Here is a 24,274-nt window from a genome sequence, read left to right on the forward strand (position 1 = left end):
TTGGAAAAACTCTGTTCCAGTAAGATAACCAGTGAGGTCTAATTTTAAAACATCCCCTTCAGTGTAAAAGCCATGTGTATTGAGAAGTGAGTCATGAGAAGTTTATAAAAAGGGCTCAATTTCCCCCCAGAAACAGCAACTCAATCTGGTCATTAAGATAATTTAATAACTTTACAGACAACTTCTTCTAATGAACTCCTTACATGAGATTCTCACCGAAGTAGGTCCTTTCCAAAGTGCTTTTCTGGGACTGGTTTCAGTAACTTTCATTAAAGATGTTTGCCATAAACCTTTCTAAAGACTAACGATACACTCACTCGCTACATATCTCATTTGCTGTATTGCCTTAAGGAGTTACCTCCTTGCCTTCTCCTTGAACATAACCCACTGTCAAACTTCACCAACAGACAACTGTAGGCACGACAGCATTTCATACACCTTCTAGTGCTATCATCTCATTCCCACACCTCCTCTGATTTCTCCCTGTTCCCAAAGCATCATCTTTACACAGGTTTGGGATATGAAGACTTTTCACACTGTCTTCCCTACCAAACTGAGCTTCTCAAGAGCAAGGACTAAGACTTAGTCCTCTTTATATGCCCAGCAGGTAGCATACCACTTGTTAGTGATAAATAAACAAACAAACCAAAGCTAAAAAAACCCAAATCCCTCTTTTTAAATACTTTAATGATATGTTTTCGACCTTCTGTGCCTGTAGCCAAATGCCTAGCCCAACCAATGGAAACTGCCTAGTTGGAAAAATGGAGCCTTTTCCCCTCTGGCTTCACTATTACTGGCCTCACTTCTTACCTGTCTGGTGCCTGTCTAAGCACTCAGCCACAATACCTTCTCCTCAAATTCTTGCACTGGAGATGGATAACCCTTCTCAGCTACAAGTCACATAGAACTAACCGTACATCTTCCTTTAGATTACACTTCAGGTTCAGTTCTCCAATCCTTTTTATTTCCTTCAATGTGTGTGTGTGTGTAGATGGGTATCAATCACTTAAGGGTAATTCTATGCTCTTGCAGACAGGCTCTATGCCTAAATTTCAAGTACATAAAACTGATTTAAAAAAACACCAAAAACTTACTCTTCTTTTAAAATTTATTAAAAATATTTCTCTATACTTTTATATATTCAAGGTATTAAACCAGTGACTTTGAATGTAACACAAAGGAAAAATATGTTAAAAAATTCACTGATTATGGCCTATGCTTTTTAAAAATAGCAAGGTCATGAAAGACAAAGAGTGAGGAATTATCCCTGGTTTTAAGAAACTAAAAGAAATATGACAACTTAATTCAACATGTGATCCTGGGTTAGATTTTGGAAAAATCTTTTTTCCTTTGCAATAAAGGACATGAATGGGACATCTGCATAAACATGAATAAGGTCTGTAAATTAGAAAAAAAGCATTGTGTCAACGTTAATTTTCTGATATTGATAGTTGTGCTGTGGGTTTAAGTAAAAAAAAAAGTCCTTGTTTTTGAGAAATACACAAAGGAAGGGAAGAAGGGGCATAATGCCTGCAAATCACATGTATTTGGTTCAAAAAAAATTTGTGTGTTTATACACGTATACACGCATATACATATACATACATACATAAAAATAATTGGGGTAAGTGGGTTAAGGGCTTATGGGAATTCTTTGTTCCATTCTTGGAACTTTCCTAAAAGTCTAAAATTACTTCAAAAAAGTTAGAAATAAAAGTGAACAAATTTTATTAATAACTGCTGTTTAACCCTTCTTTGAGCTCATCTCTTTTAACATGAAATATAGCTAGTACTAATACATAAAGTAACAGTGTATGAGATATTAACAACTGTCACTTAAAAAATGAGGGGTGTATTATCAACTTTGGGAAAATACTGAAAAATAAAGTTAAAATAGGTAGCTTTAACATCCTAACATACCTGTAAGACTCTAAGTGGGTTAGGTAGGCAAAAAGTTCAGGCATTTTTCATTTTTGGAAGCTGTTGCTCTAAAGCAGTCGTTCTAAAACTTTAGAGAGCATCAGAAAGAATCACCTGAAGAACGTGTTAAAAAGAAAAACAAAACAGATTTCTCAGCCTCAACCCCAGAATTCCAAATTCAGTAGTTCTAGGGTGGGGCCCAAGAATTTGCATTTCTCACAAGTTCCAAGGTTCTCTGTTCTTCCAGGGACCACATTTTGAGAACCACTGTCCTAAATCAAAGTCAACTGTTAAAGGACAAGCTTCCCCAAACAAAGGAGCTGCATTAATCCACTAGGCATAACACCTATTAGGGCAATGTTCATTATATGTGATAGGGAAGAGCAAATGCTAAAGTTTTATGGGAGCTGGGGAACAATTTGAACCCTTCATTACTGACCTTCCCATCTTAAGTTCTTATGGACAAACAGCTAAATTTGCAAAGAAAAAAAAGAAGCATTAAAAGGAGAATTAGATCCAGGGCCAAAATAAATCTCAAAAAAAAGAAATGCTATAAATGGAAGAAGTGACCATTTGAATTCCTAATGGGTTGCTTCATTACTGTTTCTGTCGGCGCCTACCCCAGCGACCCCATTCAATTACACCTCTCCAATACAAGGTAAATAAGCTGTTCTTATTTATGTGTCTTCTACCTCTTTTTTAAATTTCCAGGAAATCTTGTAAGGAAGCTTAGACTATTTTGCTACATACGTTTACTAATTGTCTGATTAGAAAACACAAAGAAGAGTATAGTTATGGGATCTAAAGACCCTGGGGGGAAGTGATGGAGCAGGTGAGGTCATCTAGGACTTTCGACATGAGTTGAGTTTCCGCAAAGTGAGATACCTTTCTTCTCTAGCTTCAGGGCTGTTCTGCGATGTCATGGCAGGTTCTTTTTTCTTTTCTTCAGAGTCTTTATCAGTTGATGGTCCATCTGAAAATTTATGAAATCCTGAAGTTGTTAGCATTGGGGGGTGGGGGGCCTGAAATACCGCATGTTTTCATGCTATTTATGCAACAAAAAAATTATGATCCGATACTTTCAACAAATGAAGTTTATGCACACAATTCTATTAGCATATTTCTTCAGCATTTTTTACAATGCATGTTCAGTCAGTATTCCCAAATAAACTCCCTCATTTGGTAGGCATTACAAATTAATATGCCAGTGGGAACCCAAAAGGAAAAACAGGATACAAAAAGGAGGAGAGGATAATAAATGGAAAAAATATCACCACTGTCATTTAAAAAATGAAAGCAAAGAGCATATGTAGCAATATTGTTCTAATAATTTTTCATGAAGTAACAACATTTAAAGTAGCATCCAAAATATAAATAAACATTTCAGGGATAGGGAGTAAAGAACATTTCCATAGACTTAAATAACCCAGGATTAGTAAAGTAAAGCAGAGTACACGAGCTTTAGGAAGCCTTAAGGAGATTAACAACTAGACACTGGGAAATAAAGTATGTAAAACAGGTTGGATTACATTACATTAGGATTGACAAGCAACATTCATGTTTCAATCCATCAAAGTAGACTTGAAGCTACTAGGTTCAGAAAATGTTTGGGTCTACTGCATTAACTTACTGACATTTTGCTTCCTATATAAGCAATAAGGGCTTCTTAAATAGTTCTACCAATTCTTCACATCCCTCTGAATAGAGTCTGAAAGAACTTAAGCATTCTATTCAGCTATATATCATGATGCCCTAGGGAACTTTCAAACATCTTCTCATGCCCAAGCCCCACTCCAGATCCATTCAATCTGAATCTCTGACAGCGAGGTACAGGCATCAGGGCTGCCAAAGCTTCCTAGACAACTCCAGTAGGCTGTCTGGCTTGACAGTCACTGATAGAGAATGATTCAAGTCACAACTCTGGAATTTATCTTGTAGAATTTAGGTTTATAAAACCTAAAATACAATTCAAGCTCTTCTGTGATATAACTAAAGAGTATGTCTTAGTTGTCACATACTAATTTTCTAGTCTCCTTTTAGTTTCTATAATTCAATGTCTAAAGGTGCTACAGTATTGTGGGGTGGAAAATAAAGATTAACAATGACATTAAAGAATATGGCAAAGACTAAGGAATATTCAACAGTAATAGGGGAAAAAGCATTTAAAAGGAAAAGGTGATGCAAGAACAAATTACTATCTAACAAGGATCTAATACTGTCAAGGGGGATTTCATACACTGCTCTCTACAGTGTGAACTGGCACAATCCATCTAGAAGGCAGAGCAGGAAGAGGTACGAATAGCCTTTCAAAACATTCATACTACGTGAACACAATATGGCACGGTGAGCAGGCGGCACTCCTGGGCTGGGCCAGACTGCATGCAGTCACATCCTGGTTCAGCCACTCACAATCCAGCTGACCACGTGCCTGTTTCCACATTATAAAATGGGAATTTTAACAGTACCCGTCACACTGAACTGCTGGGAGGATTAACTGCATTAATACAGGTCTATGCTTGGGAGTGTCTCTCAAGTATTTAAAAAATGTGCTACTTGGTAGCAGTAGCAGTAACCTGTCTTCTAGAAACCTAACCAACAGTCTAAAGAAAAAGCTTTAGGAAGAAAGATATTTACCGAGACATTAGTTATAACAGCCATTACGTAAAAGAACAAATCTAACAACAAGCCAGTGATTAAATTGCAGAATAGTCACTCAGTGGATTATTCTGAAGTCAATAAAAATGAGTTATGATGATGGAAAAATATACAAAATTTTCAAAAAAGGTAGAATTAAATATAAGTGCAGGATAAGTAAAATCATAGTTGAGGTAAGATCTATGCACAAGGGGGAAAAAGACATGAAATGTAAAAAGATATTAACTGACGGTTGTATTCATAGACATAGATCTAAAGAAGGCCTTTTTTCTCTTCCAACTCCTAAATTTTATTTAATGAATATGCAAATTTTTTAAAGTAAGTGAAAAAAAATTAAAGAATTTGATCTGAAATTCAGTGTATTTCTAAAGATATTCATATACATAACCACAGTAAATAATCAGTAAATTTAACTCAATGATATAATATTGTTAACTTACTACAGATCTTATACAAACTCTGCCAATTATCCCAATAATGATCTTGATAGCAGTATTTTTTCTGGTCTGGAATCCAAATCTGAATCATGTATTACATTTAGTTTTCTAAGACTAGACTTTGCAAATTTTCTAGGCTTTTTCATTTTTATTTGCTAGTATGAAAGTTCTTATAATAGGTCTGTTATTGTTGTTGCTGTTTCTGAAATTTTACATGGTTCAGTTTTTATATATTTTCTTCCACATAAGACCAATCACTTCAAAATATAATTTTCTTAGCACCCAGATCTCGGTCTCTAAGTACCATTCTCCACTGAAAGGCACCAGAGCTCTTTAGAGAAATTGCTGATCCCAAGGCTGGGGCAAGGAAGATGCATGAGCATGGTACATCTTATCATGCCACAATGTAGGAAAGTGATCGAAAAACTGAGAAGAGCATATAAAAAGAACACAGGGGCCAGCCTGAAGCCAAATCTGGGACAATTTAAGTATCAAAATAATATGAACAATAATGTATTATAATTCACTGAGTAGAAGAAGAATCCATGAGTTCACGCTAATAATAAATAGGTAAAAAACTTGGGAGGGGGATGGGGGGCTCTTTCTTATAATGGAATGATGACTTACAAATACTGAAGAAGTGAAAGGCCTCAAGCCCCATCCCATTTGAAAACGGGGTTGGATGTTGTGTATTGTCAGGGTTTTTTGTTTTATTCTGAATTTAAATAAAGTGTACAAAATAAAGAAGATGCAGTTTTATTTAAAAAAGAAAATATACTGACAAAATCAAAGATTAGAAAATCACAATTTTGCAACCATCACTGCAAAGACTGGTTTGGCCAAGAAAAAGTGGATATTAAATTGGGGGGGAGGGGTTACAAAAGGAAAAATAATAAACTATACAGTGTACACCTTGACTGGGTTCCCAAAATTAGCATCATCAACGTTTTTGGATGTGACATCCTGAGAAGGAATCAATGTCACTCATTTAGACTGCAGAGGCATCTGCTGATCTAATCATGAGAAAACAACAGATAAACTCCAAATAAGGAACATGCTATTAAAAACAAAGAGGGGTGGGAACACTTGTATTCTTCAAAATGTACATGTCATAAAAGAGGGTGCATGTGTGTGTATGGGGAAGACTATAAAGGACATTATTGAGACAACTGATAAAACAGGAAAATGGACTGTAGACAGATACAAGTCTTGTACCAATGTTAAAAATGTTAAATTTCCTAATTTTTTTGTACTATGGTTACAGAAGAGAATAAATGTGCTCTAAAGAAATACACACAAGTATTAAAGGGTAAAAGAGCATGATACATGTAACCTAGTCTCAAATGGCTCAGAAAAAATAATTTGTTTATGTATATTCATACATATATAGAGAATATGACAAAAAAATATGGCAAAATATTAAAAATCAATGATATTGATAAAGAATACATGTTAGTTTTTAAAATTATTCTTATAAGTTTTCTGTAAATTAAAAAATTATTTCAAAAAGTTTCAAAAAGTATGTACAACCTTTCCCTTGGGGAAAAAAATTAATTGTATTCTTACTTAAAGAGGTTATCCAGTTATAAGTGTTGAAAGTCAAGGGAAAATTTAATTGTGTTCTTACTTAAAGAGATTATCCAGTTATAACTGTTTAAAGTCAAGAAAGCTAAATCTAATTTAAAAAGCAAAACTCTCAAGAACGTCAAACTACCCTCCCTTGCCCTTATTTTAAAGCACTGATTTCAGTAACATCTAAATTCACAAAGAGAAAAAATTGCAACAACCGTCTGAATAAACCAGATCACAAATATATGTAAGAGAAGAAAGATAAATTATACCTAACAACTTTTTCCAGGATTTGATGAGAGACTTTGCTAAAGAAGTAACTTCTTCATCTGTACTCTGCTTGCGAATAGCATTAACTGACATTCCAATTCTTGTGGACTGTAAGGCAATGACAAAAAAAAATTTGTATAAACTGTGCAAGCAGTTTCATTTTAGACAATTTGGCATTTCACCTGTTTTTCTTCTTTCCCAGATTCCTGTTTCCATATTAGAATGTTAAAAAACTTCAATTTTTTGAATTCTTATAATTGTATGTTGTAGACTTAAGATACACACATCTTCGGATAAAGCACTGGACTCCTCAAGGCTCTCACCGCGGAAGATCTGCAAACACACAACCTGCTATTCATGCAGCCAAGGATGCCCGGCTGGCTGCAGCCATCGTGACTAACACAGGCACGGCTCAGTTTCTAAGAGCACTTGGTGCGCTTATAGTAAGAACACTCAAAAACTACCCCCAAAAGAGGTTTAAAAAGCACTTTTTCTTGGCTGTAATCCACATATAATCACAGATATTAAAATGAACTTCATGAGGTAAAGGTACTGCACTATTATGAATGCAATTGATCCCACTGAATGGTATGCTTAAAAGTGGTTGAGAGGGGAGAATTTATGTTGTATATATGTTCCCACAGTTTGCAAAGAGAGAAAGAGAGAGAGAGAGAGAGAGAGAGAGAGAGAGAGAGGGAGGGAGGGAGGGAGGGAGGGAGCAACTAAAGAGACAAAGACAATTAAATGTAATACATGATTCTGGATGAGATCTAGCAAGGGAGGAGAAAAGGCTTAAAGGAGCATTATTGGGACACAGAAAAATTGGAATGTAAACTGTAAGCTTTATATCAATGTTAAATTTCTTGAACTTGATAAATGTACCTAAGATGGTTATGTAAGTGAATACCCTTGTTCCTAGGAAATGTACATGGTAGTATTAAGTGTTCAAGGAGCATGATGCATATAACCTACACTCAAAATATTCAGAAAATGGACTGATAATAGGCTGAGAAGGATGGATAGAAAGAGCATGGCAAATGTGGCAAAATATTAAAATTGGTGGATCTGTGTATGGGGCAGGGGAGAAGGGTATGTTGGTTTCGCTGCATGGGGTTTATATTTATTTGTTTGTTTAACTGTCCTTAAGTTAGAAAGTATTTCAAAATAAAAAGCTAAAAAGGTGGGGGCAGGAGGGTGGGGCAAGCAGGCCTTCTAGGGGCCTTCTTAGACTGCTGCTTATTCGCCACCTCTGGCTTACGACATGGCCTCATGGGCTATTATCTCTATGCCATAGTTGTCCACATTCACATAATTCTGAATGTCTGCCAAGGCTATACCCTAATAAAGAACTACTGATAGAATATTTACTATCCTCCAAGAAAAGAACTTCATGGAATATACAGGAATTAACATGGTGCCCAGGATGAGGCTGGCAGCACCCATACTCAATCTTCCTAATGACTTTTTAAACTTGATAACCATTATCACTGTTATTAAATAAGAAGAAATTGGAAGTTTAGATAAATAACTTGCCCAGCGTCAACACTATTACTAATTGGCAAAGCTGGGCTTTTAACCCAGGTCTCTCTACCTCCAAAGTCCATACTTTTGCCACCACTGGTATTCAGCTGTGGTTTTCAAGCTGTGCTCAAAGAACACAAAAGCATGACAGGCCAATTATACATGATGAATAAAAAAAGGTAAATTATTTAGTAAGAACAGGCTGTTAGGAGACAATCTTTCAAAACATGTGGTCTGTGGAAGAAAAAATACCAAAAAGAATTCTCAGTGTAAAAAAAGGAAGGAAACCTCTGTTGTAGGCTTTACAACAGAGAAATAAATGGGCACTTAAGGTTTCCTTCTAAATTATTCAACTCGCTCAACATAAAAATTCAGGACAGAAGTTTTATTCAAGAATTTAGTATGTGTTTGGCTTGAGTGTCACGTGTCATATGTCTTGAAAGGTTGAGCAAGACACACAAGAGAGCAGAAAGATAAATTTTTTAGAAGAAAACCTATTTTATTGAATGAATGGAGGAAATAACTTGAGTTACTAACCTGTTACTCAAGACTGAGACTGACAGAGTGACAAAGAAAATCACACTTTAGAAGGGAGATCAGAGGCAAAGCAAAGGAATAAGGAGAACATAAGCAAATGGTGTGTTGTTGGGTGATTGGTTTTTAATCATCACAGGACGTGCTGATCACTAAAAAGCCAACCAACCTGCTTAGAATCTTTCAAAAAAAAAGCACATGAAGTATACAGGCATCTGTAACGAACACGCTTATCTAAGGAAGACAGTGTCTAGTCAAGAATAATAAGAAACAAGGCTGCTGAGGCAGAGTGATGAACAAGGATGAAGTTAAAATATTTATGGTTTCTTCTAGTTACAAACATAAATACTGCTAATACAACTATAGTTTACTGCATTCATAATTCAAAGAAATGCTCAATTTCAGTTACACAATAGTGAAAATGAATATGCAGCTTTTTTTTCAACCATGTTCATATACCCCTGCCCCACCCTTCCCTGAATTCTGACTTAATGGAATAGAAATATCAAAGGCATTCATAGGTAATGGGAAATGTCTATAAGGCAACCAGAGTCATATTACTGACTATATTTACTTTCCCTTTTAACATTTTGACTTTTGTTAAAGTTTTATTTTCACTGTCTAGTCTTGATGGAACATTCCAATAGGAAGTTAGTAATGAAACTGTGCAATGTCTACTTCTATGCATCCAATTGTGCACATGTTTGGCCAGTGCTCAAAAGGGGAGAAGAATGACACCCGACACCCTCAGCCCGGAGGCAGCTTCATGCTGGCAGCAGCTATCGATTACATACCACGAACGTGCAATCGTAGGAAACCAGAGCCAGAGTGCATACCCCTCTCACAGCGAGATTTCATTTGTCACAGCCAATTTGGAGACTCAGGTTGTTTCTTCTTGAGGAAGGTGACATTTTTGTTTAATGGCAATTTAGTAGATTACTGTTTCATGTTGCTATGTTAAAATCACAGAAGTTAACAATGGTTTACCCCGTAACGGAATAGTAAAAAGCTTCTATGGGTATTGAAGATGTTTTGGTATTTTATGATAATTACCTATTCAAAAACTGTGATACATACAAGCACATACCTGTAATAATTCCAGAGTCATCGAAATATTCTTAAGCTCCTTCAGCAAATCTAATGCTCCAGCCTATAAAATAAAATAATTTCATATTGAATTCCCAAACTGTTAATGTAGGAACGAACCAGAAATGTAAATTTATGTTTTCCTATCAACAACTCACCATGGGTCACTTCTGAATGTGAGGAAAAAGGTAGATGCCTATATAGATAAAGTGTTTTTCAAATGGCATTTGCAACTGAGAGGATTATAAAATCCATTTACTGCCTTACAACCAGTACTTATGAAGTAATAATATTTTCTTGTGGAAATTTATTTTCAATTGTATTTGCTTATATGTGTATCTCAGGAAGAAATACAAAATTCATTTCTTAGTGTGGTGGTGTACAACACACCCCAAGTTTCCATGGAGAAATCCTGCTTGGGCAAGGATCCAACCCTGAGAAGTGGAAGCAACGATCAGCGCATGCGGCAGCACCACTAGCACTCACTCCACTCAGCGCGGGAGAAGGGCACCTCTTTGCCAGAATTCTCATGCGGTCCCTCCATGTCACTGCTCTGTCAAGAGAACACGGTGGTTCCTGCATAGCAGCAAAAAGCAAACTCCGAAAGAAAATTCCAAACTAAGGATCTATACTAAGTTCATAGGACTGTCCATTGCCAGTTCCCATCTGAAGTCAAAGGCTCCCATGCGGTTGATTCAGAAAGACCTACACAGGACTCTTGGAAGAATCAGAGAAACCATCTTAAGTTAACAGAGGAATGACATCAGATGAGAAGCAACAGCACCACCTACAGCTTGTGGCTCTAAATTCAAATTCAATATTCACCTTAATCTACCATATTTCATCTAACCTATCATATTTTATTTAGTCTACTGTTCACTTTATGTACTGCTTTTGGACACACCGGTATTTTATATATCACTTATCACTTCTTTTTACTTTTGCTTATTGAAAGAATTCCTTTAGACTTAGAATTTTTATCTCTATCACCTTTTACATAATAAAAAGGAAAACACAAGCAAAACAAATTGGTTAAGGTGTTCCTAATACTACTTTATATTCAGAGTCCAACTCCTACCCTTTTGACTGAGAATCAACAATATCTGTTTTTACCTCACAAAGGATTGTACCACGCAGCAATAATGCAGCATTTCCTACGAGTTCATAAACCCATAGGCCAGCCTTGCAGTTTGCAAAGTTAACTGGTTTTCACCCCTACCTTCCCAACCTTTTTATTCCTCGGGTTCAGAGTTCACTAATGTCTCTTGGGTTTTCCTTCCAGCTGCTGGGTCTGATGTTCTGCATGTGGCCAACATTACCTGGAACTCACCCTGATTTCTGAAATGCTAAAATGTGTAAACTAGGTCCTCCACAACTCAATGAAAACACAGGATATTCCAGGAAAATAGAAAGCCCTAGGGCATATCCCTCACTATCTGCCCCAAAGGAAGAAGCATGGAATCAAAGGCATCATTTATTTCTTAAATATAATATAAACAAAGGCTACCAGTCTTATCATTTTCCTATTTAAAGATTTGGCCATGGAGAATAAACAGTATTAACTTTTCTTCTGGCAAAGTACCCATCATTTTAGTTTAATCCAGTAATTCACAAACAGAAATTTAAGTTCAACAGAAATTATTGAACAGGTTATTATAAAAGATTTCAATGATTTGCTGTTTAAGATTCTTTCTAATCCTAAATTCTAAAAATTCTTATTTAGAAGCAGCTAAAAGCAATGAAACATTATGGCTGTTAAAGAGACTGACACTGACTCTAAATTTACATAAAACAAGAATTTCTACAGGTATGACATTTTGTGAGCAAGTGACGTCCTCAGCCTCTTATCTGCAAATTCCAAAACCAAAAACCTTTGAAAACCAAAAGACTTTTCATTGCTTTTTTGTTGTTGTTGTTGTTGTGGAAACACCACTAGACCAAAACTTGCCATTTTAACCATTTTTAAGTGTACAATTCAGTGGCACTAATTACTTTTACAATGTTGTGCTACTGTCACCAGCTTCCATTACTAAAGCATTTTCATCACCCAAGATAGAAGCCCTTTAAGCAATAATCCCCCATTCTACCCTCACCAGTCTCTGGTTACCTCTACTTTCTCTGAATCTGCTTATTCGAGAGATTTCATGGAAGTGGAATCATATGTGTCCTTTTGTATCTGGCTTATTTCATTCAGCCCAGTGTCTTCAAGGTTCATTTATTCTAAAGCAGATATCAGAACTTCATTCCTGTTTATGGCTGAATGATACTCCACTGTATGGATATTCCACATTTTGTTTATCCATTCATCTGCTGATGGACACTAGGGCTGTTTCCACCTTTTGGTTATGGTCATAATGCAGCTATGACCACTGGTATGCAAATATATATGTTTGAATCACAGCTTTCAGTTCTTTGGTTATATACCTAGCAGTGGAACTGCCAGGTCATATTGCAATTCTATGTTTAACTTTTTGAGAAACTGCCAAATTGTTTTCCTTTTCATAGGTTTTTAATAAACTCATTTGGCAGCAAGACCTAATCTCAACTGATATAAAACTATTATGTTCTATTTAGCCCACTTATTGTGAAAGCCCTCATTGGGGATATAATATACAATGTGTGTACCATATTATCTTTATAAAACCTGAAAAATTAGGAATTCCGAAATATATCAGACCTTAAGAGCTTTGGTTAAAGACACTGTGGAACTGTACCCTATATCTACCATGGACATGTAACTTCTCCCTATGTCTCCATGGGCTTTCTGATCATTTCCAACCTAGCATCAATTAAAAAGGAAGATTAAAAAAAAAATCACACTTCCAGCAGTTCCTTAAAAAGTTGCCCCAAGGTTCAAATCATCCGGTCTGTCATATATAAAGTTGATTCTTCTAACCCATTAGCAATGTGACATAAGATTTAAGTTGTCTTCCAAGTACAGACAATAGATTTGTATTAATTTAGTCACACTTTCTCTTTCTGCTTGGGTCTTTCTAGTGACACTGAGGTTAGAGATCAGGCTATGGAAGGGAAAAAAACAAGCAGCACTCATGCGATAAAACTATGACCTTTCACATAATTATGCTGTGCTCTCATCAAATAAGACGAATATTTCACTCAAGGTTTTTTAAGAAATAAAAACTATGATGATCTGAATGACACTGATAAAAAAAAGATGATCATACATTAATTCAGTGAAAACAAACTTGCTTTGGGTATTAGTATGTGCTAGGTGTCATGGCAAATACCTTATATATATTATCTCATTTCATCTTCACAATAAATCTTATGCCAGCAGATACTCTAGTATCCCCATTGTACAGATGAGGAAATTGAAGCCCAAAGAAGAAACTTTCAGAAGGTCACATGATTAATAACTAGAAAAGGTGAGATGTGACTGCGGTTCTAACAAATTGCATTACACTGTCTTTCAGCAAATACTCACTAACAGTATGTGCCAAGCTTTGTTTTGTTTTGTTTTGAATATATAGCAGGGACAAGACAGAAACCCTTTCTGACTTCAGGGAACTTTAAAGCCAGCATAAATTTTTAGCATCTACTTTAAACCTTCAAACAGAGAAAGGAACTTAAACCCAAAAAAGGAAAATGACCTGCCTAAGGTCATACAGATGGGTAGTAGAAAAGCAAGGAAAAGAAATATCTGACCCTTATGAAGGCTGTGTTTCCCATTACTTAGAGGCAACTAAATAATACGCCAGTGGTAGTTCTGCTATGTGTTTTGCTATGTGAACAGGTAAATAGCACTATTAAAACAAGAAGCTGTTTTCTAGCCTTTCCCAATCATCACCTATCTCAAAGGTCAAGTCTATTAGATTGCAGCATCTTCTATGGATAATGATGCAAGAGGAAGAAAGATTCTACCTAAACTTCCAGAGCCAAATTAAGTTCAGAGAACTGGCTCAAAAATAAACATCGGCTATCACAGTACTTATTTTATTACATCGTTGGTGTTCATATCTGCAAATGGAAATAAGTTTTTTAAGAAACATGGTGTTCAAACTTTTACTGAGCACTCTGTTCATAAAAGACTATAGGATACAATCATCCCTCTTTCCTCAAGGAGGTGTAAGAAGGAGAGAGAAATAGGGGAATTCACAGTTAAGAACATGGGCTACACCTTCTTTATATGTAAGTGTGCATAATACCCCAAACTTGAGGACTCTAGTTGAAACGGTCACATGAGGTAACATGACCCACATAAAGTACCCAAATGTAAGCTTGACACATAGGACATAACTGCCAAGAAGCATAAAGACAGAACAAATTACCTATTTCTGCCATAACAAAATTCTCCAACAGCCATAAGCTCGCATTTTAAGTGAGCCTTTCTGACACTCTGTTGACTCAAACACTTCTTCATACAATTTACTATGAGGTTTTAAGGTTTAAAAAATCAAGATGCTATTTTTTAAAAAAAGGAAATGCTAAATTTAAATATTTGAGTTACAGCTCATCTACATCACTATAAACTAGAAATTATTTCTTACTACATTATCTCAAAATTTGTAGTCATTCTGCACCAAAAGCACAAGCAACAACAGAAAAATCTAACTAGACTTCATCAAAATTAAAAACTTTTGTGCATCAAAGGACACTATCAAGAAAATGAAAAGACAATCCACAAATGGGAGACAATATCTGCAAATCCTGTATATGAGTCTAGTACTCAGAACATAACGCCTCGAGCCTTCAATAAAAAATATAAATAAACCTCAACACCACCCATAAAATCTCTTCATGAACTTCAAAACTACACATTCTTACCTTATTCCTTCCCTTTTATAGTCCAAACAGCATCATAAATTCTATGCAGAAAAAGAGAACTCCAGATTGTTTTTCTGGTTTTTGTTTTGTTTTGGTTTTTGGTTTTTAGCTCTTACTACACCTAGGCACTGGCAAGCATTTTATACTTACTCTTCACTGAATTATGTCCAATTTACCATGAAGAAAAGCATTTTACAGATGTTACAGAACTTGCCTAAAATCAACACAAAATTCAGAAGAGCCAGGAGTGGAACCAAGATTTAGAGTAAGACTTGGTTATTCACATCAAGTCAAAATGACAAGAAAAAAACACCTAAGTAAAAACCACTACAACTTGAAAGTGTGAAACTACCTTATGAGGTTCATCATGGTCTAAGAATTTTGTATTGCAAAGCAGCTAAGAATACTGTCTGAGATCAAATACACATGTGGGGTAACATTCTGGTTTGGATGAGGGTAAGGATACTTGGCTTTCAAGTGTAGAGAAAGCTGCCTGTCCCCAAAAAGCAAGTACCCTTACTTCCTGGTCTTACATTCACCTACCTAGTTCAAAAACAGATGCAACTTTTTCTGGTACAAGGAAAATGTTCAAAAATAGACTGGCGAATGCATGCTTTGTTTTGTATGACTGCATGGTATGTGAATACATCTCAATAAAATGAATTAAAAAAATAGATTGGGGTGATGAACGCACAACTATATGATGGTACTGTGAACAACTGATTGTACACTCTGGATGACTGAATGGTATGTGAATATACCTCAATAAAAATGAATTAAAAAAAAGATGCAAGGGTCTTCTAGAGACAGTGAAGCACAGGCTTTGGAGCAAAACAGATGTAGAATCACATCTCCATTTGGCCACTTACTAGCTGTGTGGCTTAGGGACAGTTCACATAACTTTCTAAATACTTCATTTCCTCATTTTTAGAATGGAGATAATACTTAACTTGCAAAGTTATCTGAAGAATAAATGAGATAAGGTATGTAAGTACTTAGCAGAACTCCTGGCTCAGAATAATAGCTCAATGGTAGCCACTTTCATAATTACTTAAATGTGATACCTATGGTTTTATTAAAACAAAATGATGTCCAATAACAGCACTTAAATTTGTCAATTTAGATGACAACTATTATACTTCAAGCAAAGTTCACTTTTTCAAAGTATAAAAATTATGAAAGAGAAAATCTGGAAACCACAGTAAAGAAGAAACAAATCTACCATAATCCTAGAACCCCCAAAACAACTTCTGTTAAATTACTGAACCCTCAGAAAGCTATCTGCAGGCTGATTACGTGCTTTAGGGGATAGGGGGTGTCATCTAGACCATTTCCCTTTCTCTTTATTTCAGGAAAATGAAAAAAAAAGTTTCAATTTTATCTTTCTTTTTGGGGAGCAATCTTTCATGTTTGTAAAATTTTAAACTATTAAAATGAGATTTGACAAACAAAAGTAAATTTGAGGATTATCTGTGGAATTTATCCTCATCCTCCCTCAGACTCATTACTAAAGATCTGAATATCTGTTGATAATTTGAGAACCACATATAAATACAAACTGCCCTTCTCTATACTTGTCCACTAAGGAGCTGCTCATTTTAAGAAACACCTATTATTACAAGGCCAGCCTAAAGTGTAAGATGGTTAAAGGACACTCATTACAGCCAGAGTCAGAGAGAAAAATTATCCCCCAAAAAGGCTTTTTCTCTAGGAGCTTCACTGTAGGAGTCTTAGGATCTCCAGAGAGAAAAGAATTTGTTTAAAGAAAATAACAGGAATATTCAGCCTATCAAGTAACAAAAACGGAAATGGGAGAAATGAAAAGGCTGTATCAGTAGCAAAAATGATGACTGAACAGAAAACAAACAGGAAATACTCTGAAAAGCCAAAATTGCAAATACAGATTAACAAGGTATGAAATTAAATGCTGGGCAATGCACCTGTTAAAGGAAAAGAGGAACAGAATGTGTCTTAAGCCTCCACAGTTCAGTGCTCCCGCCACTTCCCACTCTGGCTGCCATGTGGGAGGCAGGCTGCCTCCATCCAACTTACACAGCACTGGTGAACTACTCAACCTTTCTGACTCGGTTTCTGAATCTGTAAAATGGATACACCTCACATACTCACAGCTGTGTTGAGAGAGTCACCTAAGAATTCAGCCCAGATGCTTCAGTAACTCTAAACTGCTGTGTAAATCAGTTTGATAGACATAAACAGAGCACCCCTTTTCTTCTTCACATTAGTTTGACAAAGAATTTATTTCATAAATGGGAGTAAGTTACTTCAGATACAGTAACACTGAAAATATGCCGTGGCGGGAACAAATTCAGGTGGTGATAACTGTGGAAGCTTAGCTGAAAACATGACTTTGGAGTGAGGGCTTTAGAATGGCACACACAAATGGACAAAAATGCAGAAACTACAAAAATAAACAGATAAATAAGTAAATGTAGAAACTCACACAAACCACAAGAGAACATGTTTGCATAAACACACATCAAAACAAGATAAGGCCACTGGTATTAACTGTAAACCCCTTAGAAAGTCCCAGCAATGGCAATTGTCCAAATCCATCTACCATCACACTCTGGTGAATGTTACTAAATCATCACAGCTCTTTTGTATACCACCAACTCACAAGGTTCACTTTTTGAAAATGTTTAGCAACTTGCCCAGACACTGGCACACTTTATCATTTAAACTGCTAAACAAACTTGCAGGGCAGTTGAGATAATCACGCGAATGTTTAGCCTTCCTCAAAAATAAGACCTGGGGACTCTCAAATTATTTGAACAGCATGATGTTTAAAGCAAGTCACACGCCTCTCTCTGATGTTACTTCTAGTTATTGGCCAGTAAGGACGAAAAGAGGATGCATTCTGTTGAAGAGCGAGGACTTTCTGTGCTCTTCAATTCTTAACCTAAATTAGCCAGGTTTCACGACTGCGAATATTTTAGCTTTAATTTTAAAAAGAGAAAACGCCCTAATCCCTGACTGGATGGGTTTATTGCGCTGCCCTAACAATCAGGGATTTCCAAGTACCGAAACGGGTCTGATCACTTCGGGACGCCGGCCCTGACCGCGGGCCCCCGGCCCAGGACGCGGGCGCTGTGAGCACCCGGCGTCGCCGCGCGGGGGCCGCAGTAGGGGGTCCCCGGGGCGCGGGGGAATCCCCCTGCCCAGCCGTCGGCCGCCGTGTCCGTACCCCGCCAAGGCAGCCATCGCCCCCCGCCGCCCGGCCTCCGTTCCGGCCCCCAAGCCCGCCCCGCCGCGCTCACCGCGTTCTTCTTCTGCACCATCTTGTCCATCTTCTTGGCAATGCGGACCACCTCGTCCTCCATGGCTCCGGCGGGACGTCGGCGCAGCCGGGGCGGAGGGGACGTCGGGATGGCGCCCAGACGCTCGGCGAGCCCCGCGCGGCAGGCCCGGCCTAGGCCCCTCCTCTCACAGCTAGCCCGCGGCGGCGGCGGCGGCGGCGGCGGCGGCGGCGGCCGCAAACGCTCCACCCCTGAAGGCAGCGCCAATTGAGCGCCGCGCGCAACTGCGCAGGCGAGACTCGTCGACCGCGGATGGCCGGGAGCGGGAGAGCCGAGAGGGAGGGGCCGAAGTGGGCGGGGCGAGGGGCGGAGTTGTGCCTGCGGTCGCCATGATTCCCGCCTCGGCACCCCGACGCCCAGAGGTTTTGCAAGCACCGACAGCCGCGCGTCTGAACGTCGGGCGGGTTTGCTGATTGGAACCGGGTCAGCGGCGATAGCGCTCTCGGTAGGCCGTCACGGTGAAAAATGGAACGCTGTCCCCCTCCATAGCCCGTTAGGATATTAAGGATTTAATCGTTTTCAGCGTTGATCGTTTGTCCTCTCCTTGAGGACTCAGATCTAGTCTCGTCTGTGTCCTGACACAGCCTGGGACATGGTACTTGTCACATGGTCGAGTAACAATGGACATCACCTTTTTGACCCCGGAAATTACCCAAGGATCCCCTGCTTCTGAAGATCGAAGAGTCATGTTAACAGCAAAGCAAGGCAGACAGTAGAAACAGCGACGTGATTAACAGGGACGAGTTGAAGACTCCTGCAAAAGATCTTGCCTGATCACACGACTGATGCCATCCTTTCACTCCCAATTCTTGCTATAATCAGACACAACCCCACACCAAATTCAGCCGTCCTTGATCAAAATCCAGCAACTAGGGATCCTCTTTCAATGCTAAGATGACAAGGGTTTCCTAGTTCACGCTCACTCATTTCAACTGTCTTCTCTCTTGTGAATTGCTATTCGCATACTTGGCTCATCTTAAATTCGTGTTTTTTCCCTGATTTGCAGTTTTTCATCTATGCAGGATACTAAACCTTGGTTCCTTATATATGTAGCATGTAACTTATATATGTCCTGGTCTTTAGTGTGGCAGATTGCGTTTGTATCCCAAGGAAAAAAAAAAAAAAAAAAAACCAACGTTGTTAATCTTAACCTAGTTCCCATGGGGAGAACCCACTGTAAATAGGGTCTCTTGAAGATGTTGTTTTACTTAAGGTGTGGCCGACTGAATCAGGATGTGTCTTAGTCTTGTTACTAGAGGCCTCAAAAAGAGGAAAACCACAGGAAGGAGTCAGAAGACAAAGTCAAGGCAATAGAAGGAGAAAGGAGGACATGATATGGGCTGGCAAAGGCAGGGAACCCAAGGTTTGCCTGCCAGCCAGAACACTACCCTCTCTGGGAAGAAGCCAGCCTTCCAGTCTCTAAAACCATGAATTCCTACTGGGAAGTCAACCCATTGTGTGGTCTTGATGGATTGACCCTATTCTCAATATTTAATTTTCTCGATTTCTTGTAATGACCTTTTACCTAAAGTCTATTTCATTTGATATTAGTATAGCCACCCCAGCTCTCTTATGTTTACTATTTGCTTGGCATATCTTTTTCCATCTTTTCACTTTCAATCTATTTGCATCATTGCATCTAAAGTGAGACATTATAAAGCTGGATAATTTTTTTTATCCATTCTGCCAGTCTTTCCCTTTTACTTGGCAAGTTTAATCCATTTACGTATAAAGAAATTACTAATAAGGTAGGGCTTACTTCTGCCATTTTACTGTTTGTTTTCTACATTTTAGACATTTTTATTCCTCAACTCCTCCATTGGTCTTCTTGTTAGATTAATTGATGGTGGTAGTGGACAGCCTGAGTGCAGCCTGCCACCTTTCCTTGGGACTCACAAATAAACCATGTGCTCAGGACAAGATGTGTTAGCCTTGTTCTTAGGACAGAATGATAAGTATGGGCTGACTCCCTTCTTGGGAATGCTGGAGATAAAACCCATCCCCTAGCACATAATGGCCTGACAGCATTTTTTTTTCACTTATTGTCCCTAGCATATGAAAACATTCACTGGCAACTGCTTGGCTAAGAAAGTGTATTTTCTGGCACCTGGCATACCCCAGCTACTATATCTGTTCCCCACAGGAAGGAAGTGGGGTCCTTCACTTGTGGCATAAGAGGAGTGAGTGGAAACCATCTCCCTATGTTGGCTGTGGATCAAGATGCACTGCCATGAGGGGCTGGTGTCTGCTATTAAAGCTGATCTTGCTCTAGCTCTTCTCTATATGGGTAAAGCATTTCTCTATCCAGCATCTGTGTGAGCTGTGGCTGTTGTTTGATACCTGGACACCTGCACACCATGGTTGCTCTCCTCCCTCAGGTGGGAATCCTCCCCTGGAGGTGATAACAGGTGTCTTTCCCTGACATTGATTTTTCTATACTGCTCTGTGCCAGTTTGGATATATTATGTCCCTCAGAAAAAGCCATGTTCTTTGATGCAATCTTGTGGGGGCAGAAATACTAGTATTGATTAGGCTGGAACCTTTGGATTGGATTGTTTCCGTGGAGATGTTACCCACCCAACTGTGGGTATTACCTTTGACAGGATCATTTCCATAGAGGTGTGGTTCCACCCATTCAGCGTGGATCTTGACCGGTTAGTGAAGAACTTTAAAGAGAGCCACTCGGTCCAAGACACTTCCTGCAGCTGAGGGACACATTTTGAAGACGGCCATTGAAAACTGACACTGACATTTTGGAGAATGCCATTTTGAAACACAACCTGGGAGCAAGCAGATGCCAGCCACATGCCTTCCCAGCTAACAGAGGTTTTCCGGATGCCAAAGACCTTTCTCCAGTGAAGGTACCCTATTGTTGATACCTTAATTTGGACATTTTCATGGCCTTCAGACTGTAAATTTGTGACTGAATAAACCCCCTATATAAAAGCCAATTCAATTCTGGTGTTTTGCATAACAGCAGCATTAGCAAACTGGAACATGTACCATTTTGATTACATTCTTATTTCCTTTTCTGCATGTTTTTTTTTTCCATTTTCTTGGTGGTAACTTTGGTGATTATAATTAACATCTTAAATTTATAACAATCTAGTTTGAGTAATACCAATTTGGCTTCAATAGTATAAAAGTGCTCTGCTCCTATATACATGTCTCCCCCTTTATGTTTTTGTCACAAATTACTTCTCTGTTGCTGTTATTGTTTCATATCAGTTTTTTAATCTCAGGCAGTTTTTAAGCACTAGATTCAGCCTACGTTGTCTTGACTGGTATGAAACAGCTGTTTCTTGGGCCAGCAGAATGTTGCTAAACATGCCAATACAGATTTTAAAGTAACACCTGTTCTGACTAACCTGTGAACTGCCCACTAGTTTCATCCATCCTTTCCTTCTTTGAGTTTGGTACCCAGAAAGAAGGAAAAAAATAACAGCACAAAAATCAAAGGCTATTTGGTTTCATGTTTCAGGAACTACTGGCTAAAAGTCTCAAAAGCTATGAAGACAGCAAGATGGTGAGCTGTATCAGAAAAGTGCGGCAGGTTTCCGAAGGCGCTCCCTATGATGAAACTTCGTATCTCTATTCTTTTCCCAAAGAGAGGATTTCCTTTTTATCCCAGATTGGATTAACGGAAATGTTTAAGGAAAAAGACATGTTTGTACTAAAAATTATGTTAGGTCTTCTTTTTTCTTCCTTCCTTCCTTTTACCCCCATGGGAGTAGGGAAAGGAGGACAAGAACAATTTTAAGGGAAAAACAAAGACACCAGAGTATCAGGAGCACATAGCATTTAAGACTTAGAAATATTTACAACCACAATCTTATCCCAGCCTCAAGAACTTGTCTGTTCATAATGCTGAATGAAATAAGCCAGGGACCAAAAAAGAGATAATGTACGTTACCACTAATGTGAACTCTGTGAAAAATGTAAAATAAATGGTTTATATTGTAGAATGTAGGGGACCTAGTGATAGACAACAAATAGTGAAGGGGGAACGATAATCTAATAGGAACAGATAAGTTATGGAGGGTAAACATCATGTTATGGGAATGCTCAGGAATGACTGTGGTTTGTTAATTTTGGTGGGGTATGGTAGGAACAAGTTGGCAGCAATGTAGTTATTTTAGGTTATTTGTTTTTCTTATTTCTTTGGTTATGGTTTGTTAATTTTCTTGGGGTAGGGTAGGAACATGTTGGAAGCAGTATAGTTATTTTAGGTTATTTATTTTTTCTTATTCCTCTGTTTTGGTTTTGTTTGAAATGTTTTTTTTTTTAATTTTTGATAAATTTAAAAAAACAATGAGTAAGTATTAAAAAAAGTAAATAAATGAACAACAGGGGGAGGAGCGGAATGCAATGTTTTGGATGTTCTTTTTTATTTTAATTTTTATTTTATTTTTTGGAGTAATGAAAATGTTCAAAGATTGATTGTGGTTATGAATGCACAACTATATGATGACATGAAGAACAAGATTGTACGCTTTGGGGGATTGTATGTTATGTGAATATATCTCAATAAAATTGCATTTAAAAAAAAGTACTTCTCTGTTAAGCTTCTTAAGCTCATGCTGTTACTTTAATATATGTCCATGCTGTAAAAATACTCTCTTCACAATTTCAGGATTTCCTCCACTCTCTACTAGATTTCTAGTTCACAGAATTGGCTTAAATATTGAAAACACAAATATTGGGTTAAATACAACATGAAAGAGCAGAAATTGGAGGTGTATATGTGTTTAAGATAAAAGATGTAGAATATAAGGGACCTAGAGAGAGACAACAGCTAGTGAAGGGGGAACAATAATCTAATAAGAACAGACAAGATATTGAGGGTGATCTTAATGATATGGGAATGCTCAGGTGTGACTACAGTTCATTAATTTTCTCTTGGTATGGTAGGAGTATCCTGGAAGGAATGAAGTTATCTCAGAATATTTGTTTTTCCCATTGCTTTGCTTTGTTTTGTTTGGAAATTTTTTTTTATTTGATAAAGTAACTTAAAATTTAAAAATCTTTTAAAAAGATAAACGAAAGGGACAAGTTCAAAATGTCCTGGCCTATTTATAAATGGTTGAAGGGAAATAACGTGATTTGGGCTCAGCCATGAGCTTCATCTCAGGCTCCTACTGTTGTCTCTACATAGGCTCGTTTTCTCCGCATAGGTCCTTTCAGAGGTGTTTTGCCTTTGTGTTTGGCATTAAGGGCCTTTCTATGATCCTGATCTTCATCTCTGATGAAGTTTATCCATATTCCCAAAGCCACTTGTGTCTCTCACTGTCACCTACCTCATCATCTTCCACAAAGTCTCTTTTTCCCACATCTTCGTCCTCATTTTGATCCTGTTCTCCCCCCAGCATCTGGAGTCACTCTCTACCTCGGGCTGTTCCAAGACCTTGCTGAAGGCATGGCCAGGGAAGCTGTAGATGCCACCGTAAGTATCTTATTTCAGTCTCTCCTGTAATTCCTTTTCAATGGTGGTGTCCTGCTGAGCAGCTATTAATGGCTTTTCCTTTCTCCTTTTTCCCCTCTATTCCATCTTCTTTTTCAAAGGGACAAGTTTCTTCTGTTGCCTTAGTGTAAGTTTTTAAATTCAAATAAGGTACTGGGTAATCTTGGTGAATCTGTTTACATTTATGTCTAATAAAACAGCTACAGAAAATTAGATTTTCATCTATTTGCTCCAGCGCTTTCTCATAGTTTTTACTGAGCCAGACGCATTCTGAGAGACACCTAGTGAAAGCTGTTCATTCTATAACCTTCATTTACAAGTAGCACTGTCCTTTTTCTTCATTGATTGTGACATACTCACTGTTTGCCAGGGAACAGGATGACCGATTGCATAATTGGGTTAGGCTGTGTTCATTCCTGCAAATCTCTGAGTCTTGGTTCTTATTTAGAAGGAACAAAATTGTTTGTTTCTAGTGTATTCCAGGTAACATCATCTGACTGCATTGGTGTTGGTGGTTCTGCGTGACACAAATTACTTCTTTATGTTGGAAAGAATGCTGTAATAAATGCTCATGATTGTGGAGGAGAAAAGGATTTATTCACGATCTTGCAAAAATGGGCGCACAACCAAACACGTGTCAGGCGCACCAAGCAATAGAACACAGCAATATTTATATTCTAAGCCTAGTCCAGAGGGTACAGCCTATCTGAGAGAGCTAA

At 37.9% G+C, this 24,274-nt stretch overlaps 1 protein-coding gene and 1 pseudogene across 2 annotated transcripts in view; both read right to left on the reverse strand.

Moving 5' to 3' along the window:
* TCEA1 (transcription elongation factor A1) overlaps positions 1-18,256 on the reverse strand; it is a 38,482-nt gene extending 20,226 nt beyond the window's left edge. Inside the window, exons 1-4 of one of the 2 annotated variants that reach the window (XM_037803029.1) lie at positions 18,056-18,256; positions 9,994-10,056; positions 6,854-6,959; positions 2,806-2,893 (exon numbers count right to left, since the gene is read on the reverse strand). In XM_037803029.1, coding sequence (XP_037658957.1) covers positions 2,806-2,893; positions 6,854-6,959; positions 9,994-10,056; positions 18,056-18,118 — 320 coding nt within the window. In that variant the 5' untranslated portion in view covers positions 18,119-18,256. The remainder of the gene's footprint in view (positions 1-2,805; positions 2,894-6,853; positions 6,960-9,993; positions 10,057-18,055) is intronic. The other variant, XM_037803028.1, reaches the window with a different exon arrangement.
* Positions 18,257-23,221: 4,965 nt separating this feature from the next.
* On the reverse strand, positions 23,222-24,058 carry LOC119508777 (annotated as a pseudogene).
* Positions 24,059-24,274: the final 216 nt, after the last annotated feature.

This window comes from Choloepus didactylus, chromosome 14 (assembly GCF_015220235.1).
Source record: "Choloepus didactylus isolate mChoDid1 chromosome 14, mChoDid1.pri, whole genome shotgun sequence".
Lineage (NCBI taxonomy): Eukaryota > Metazoa > Chordata > Mammalia > Pilosa > Megalonychidae > Choloepus > Choloepus didactylus.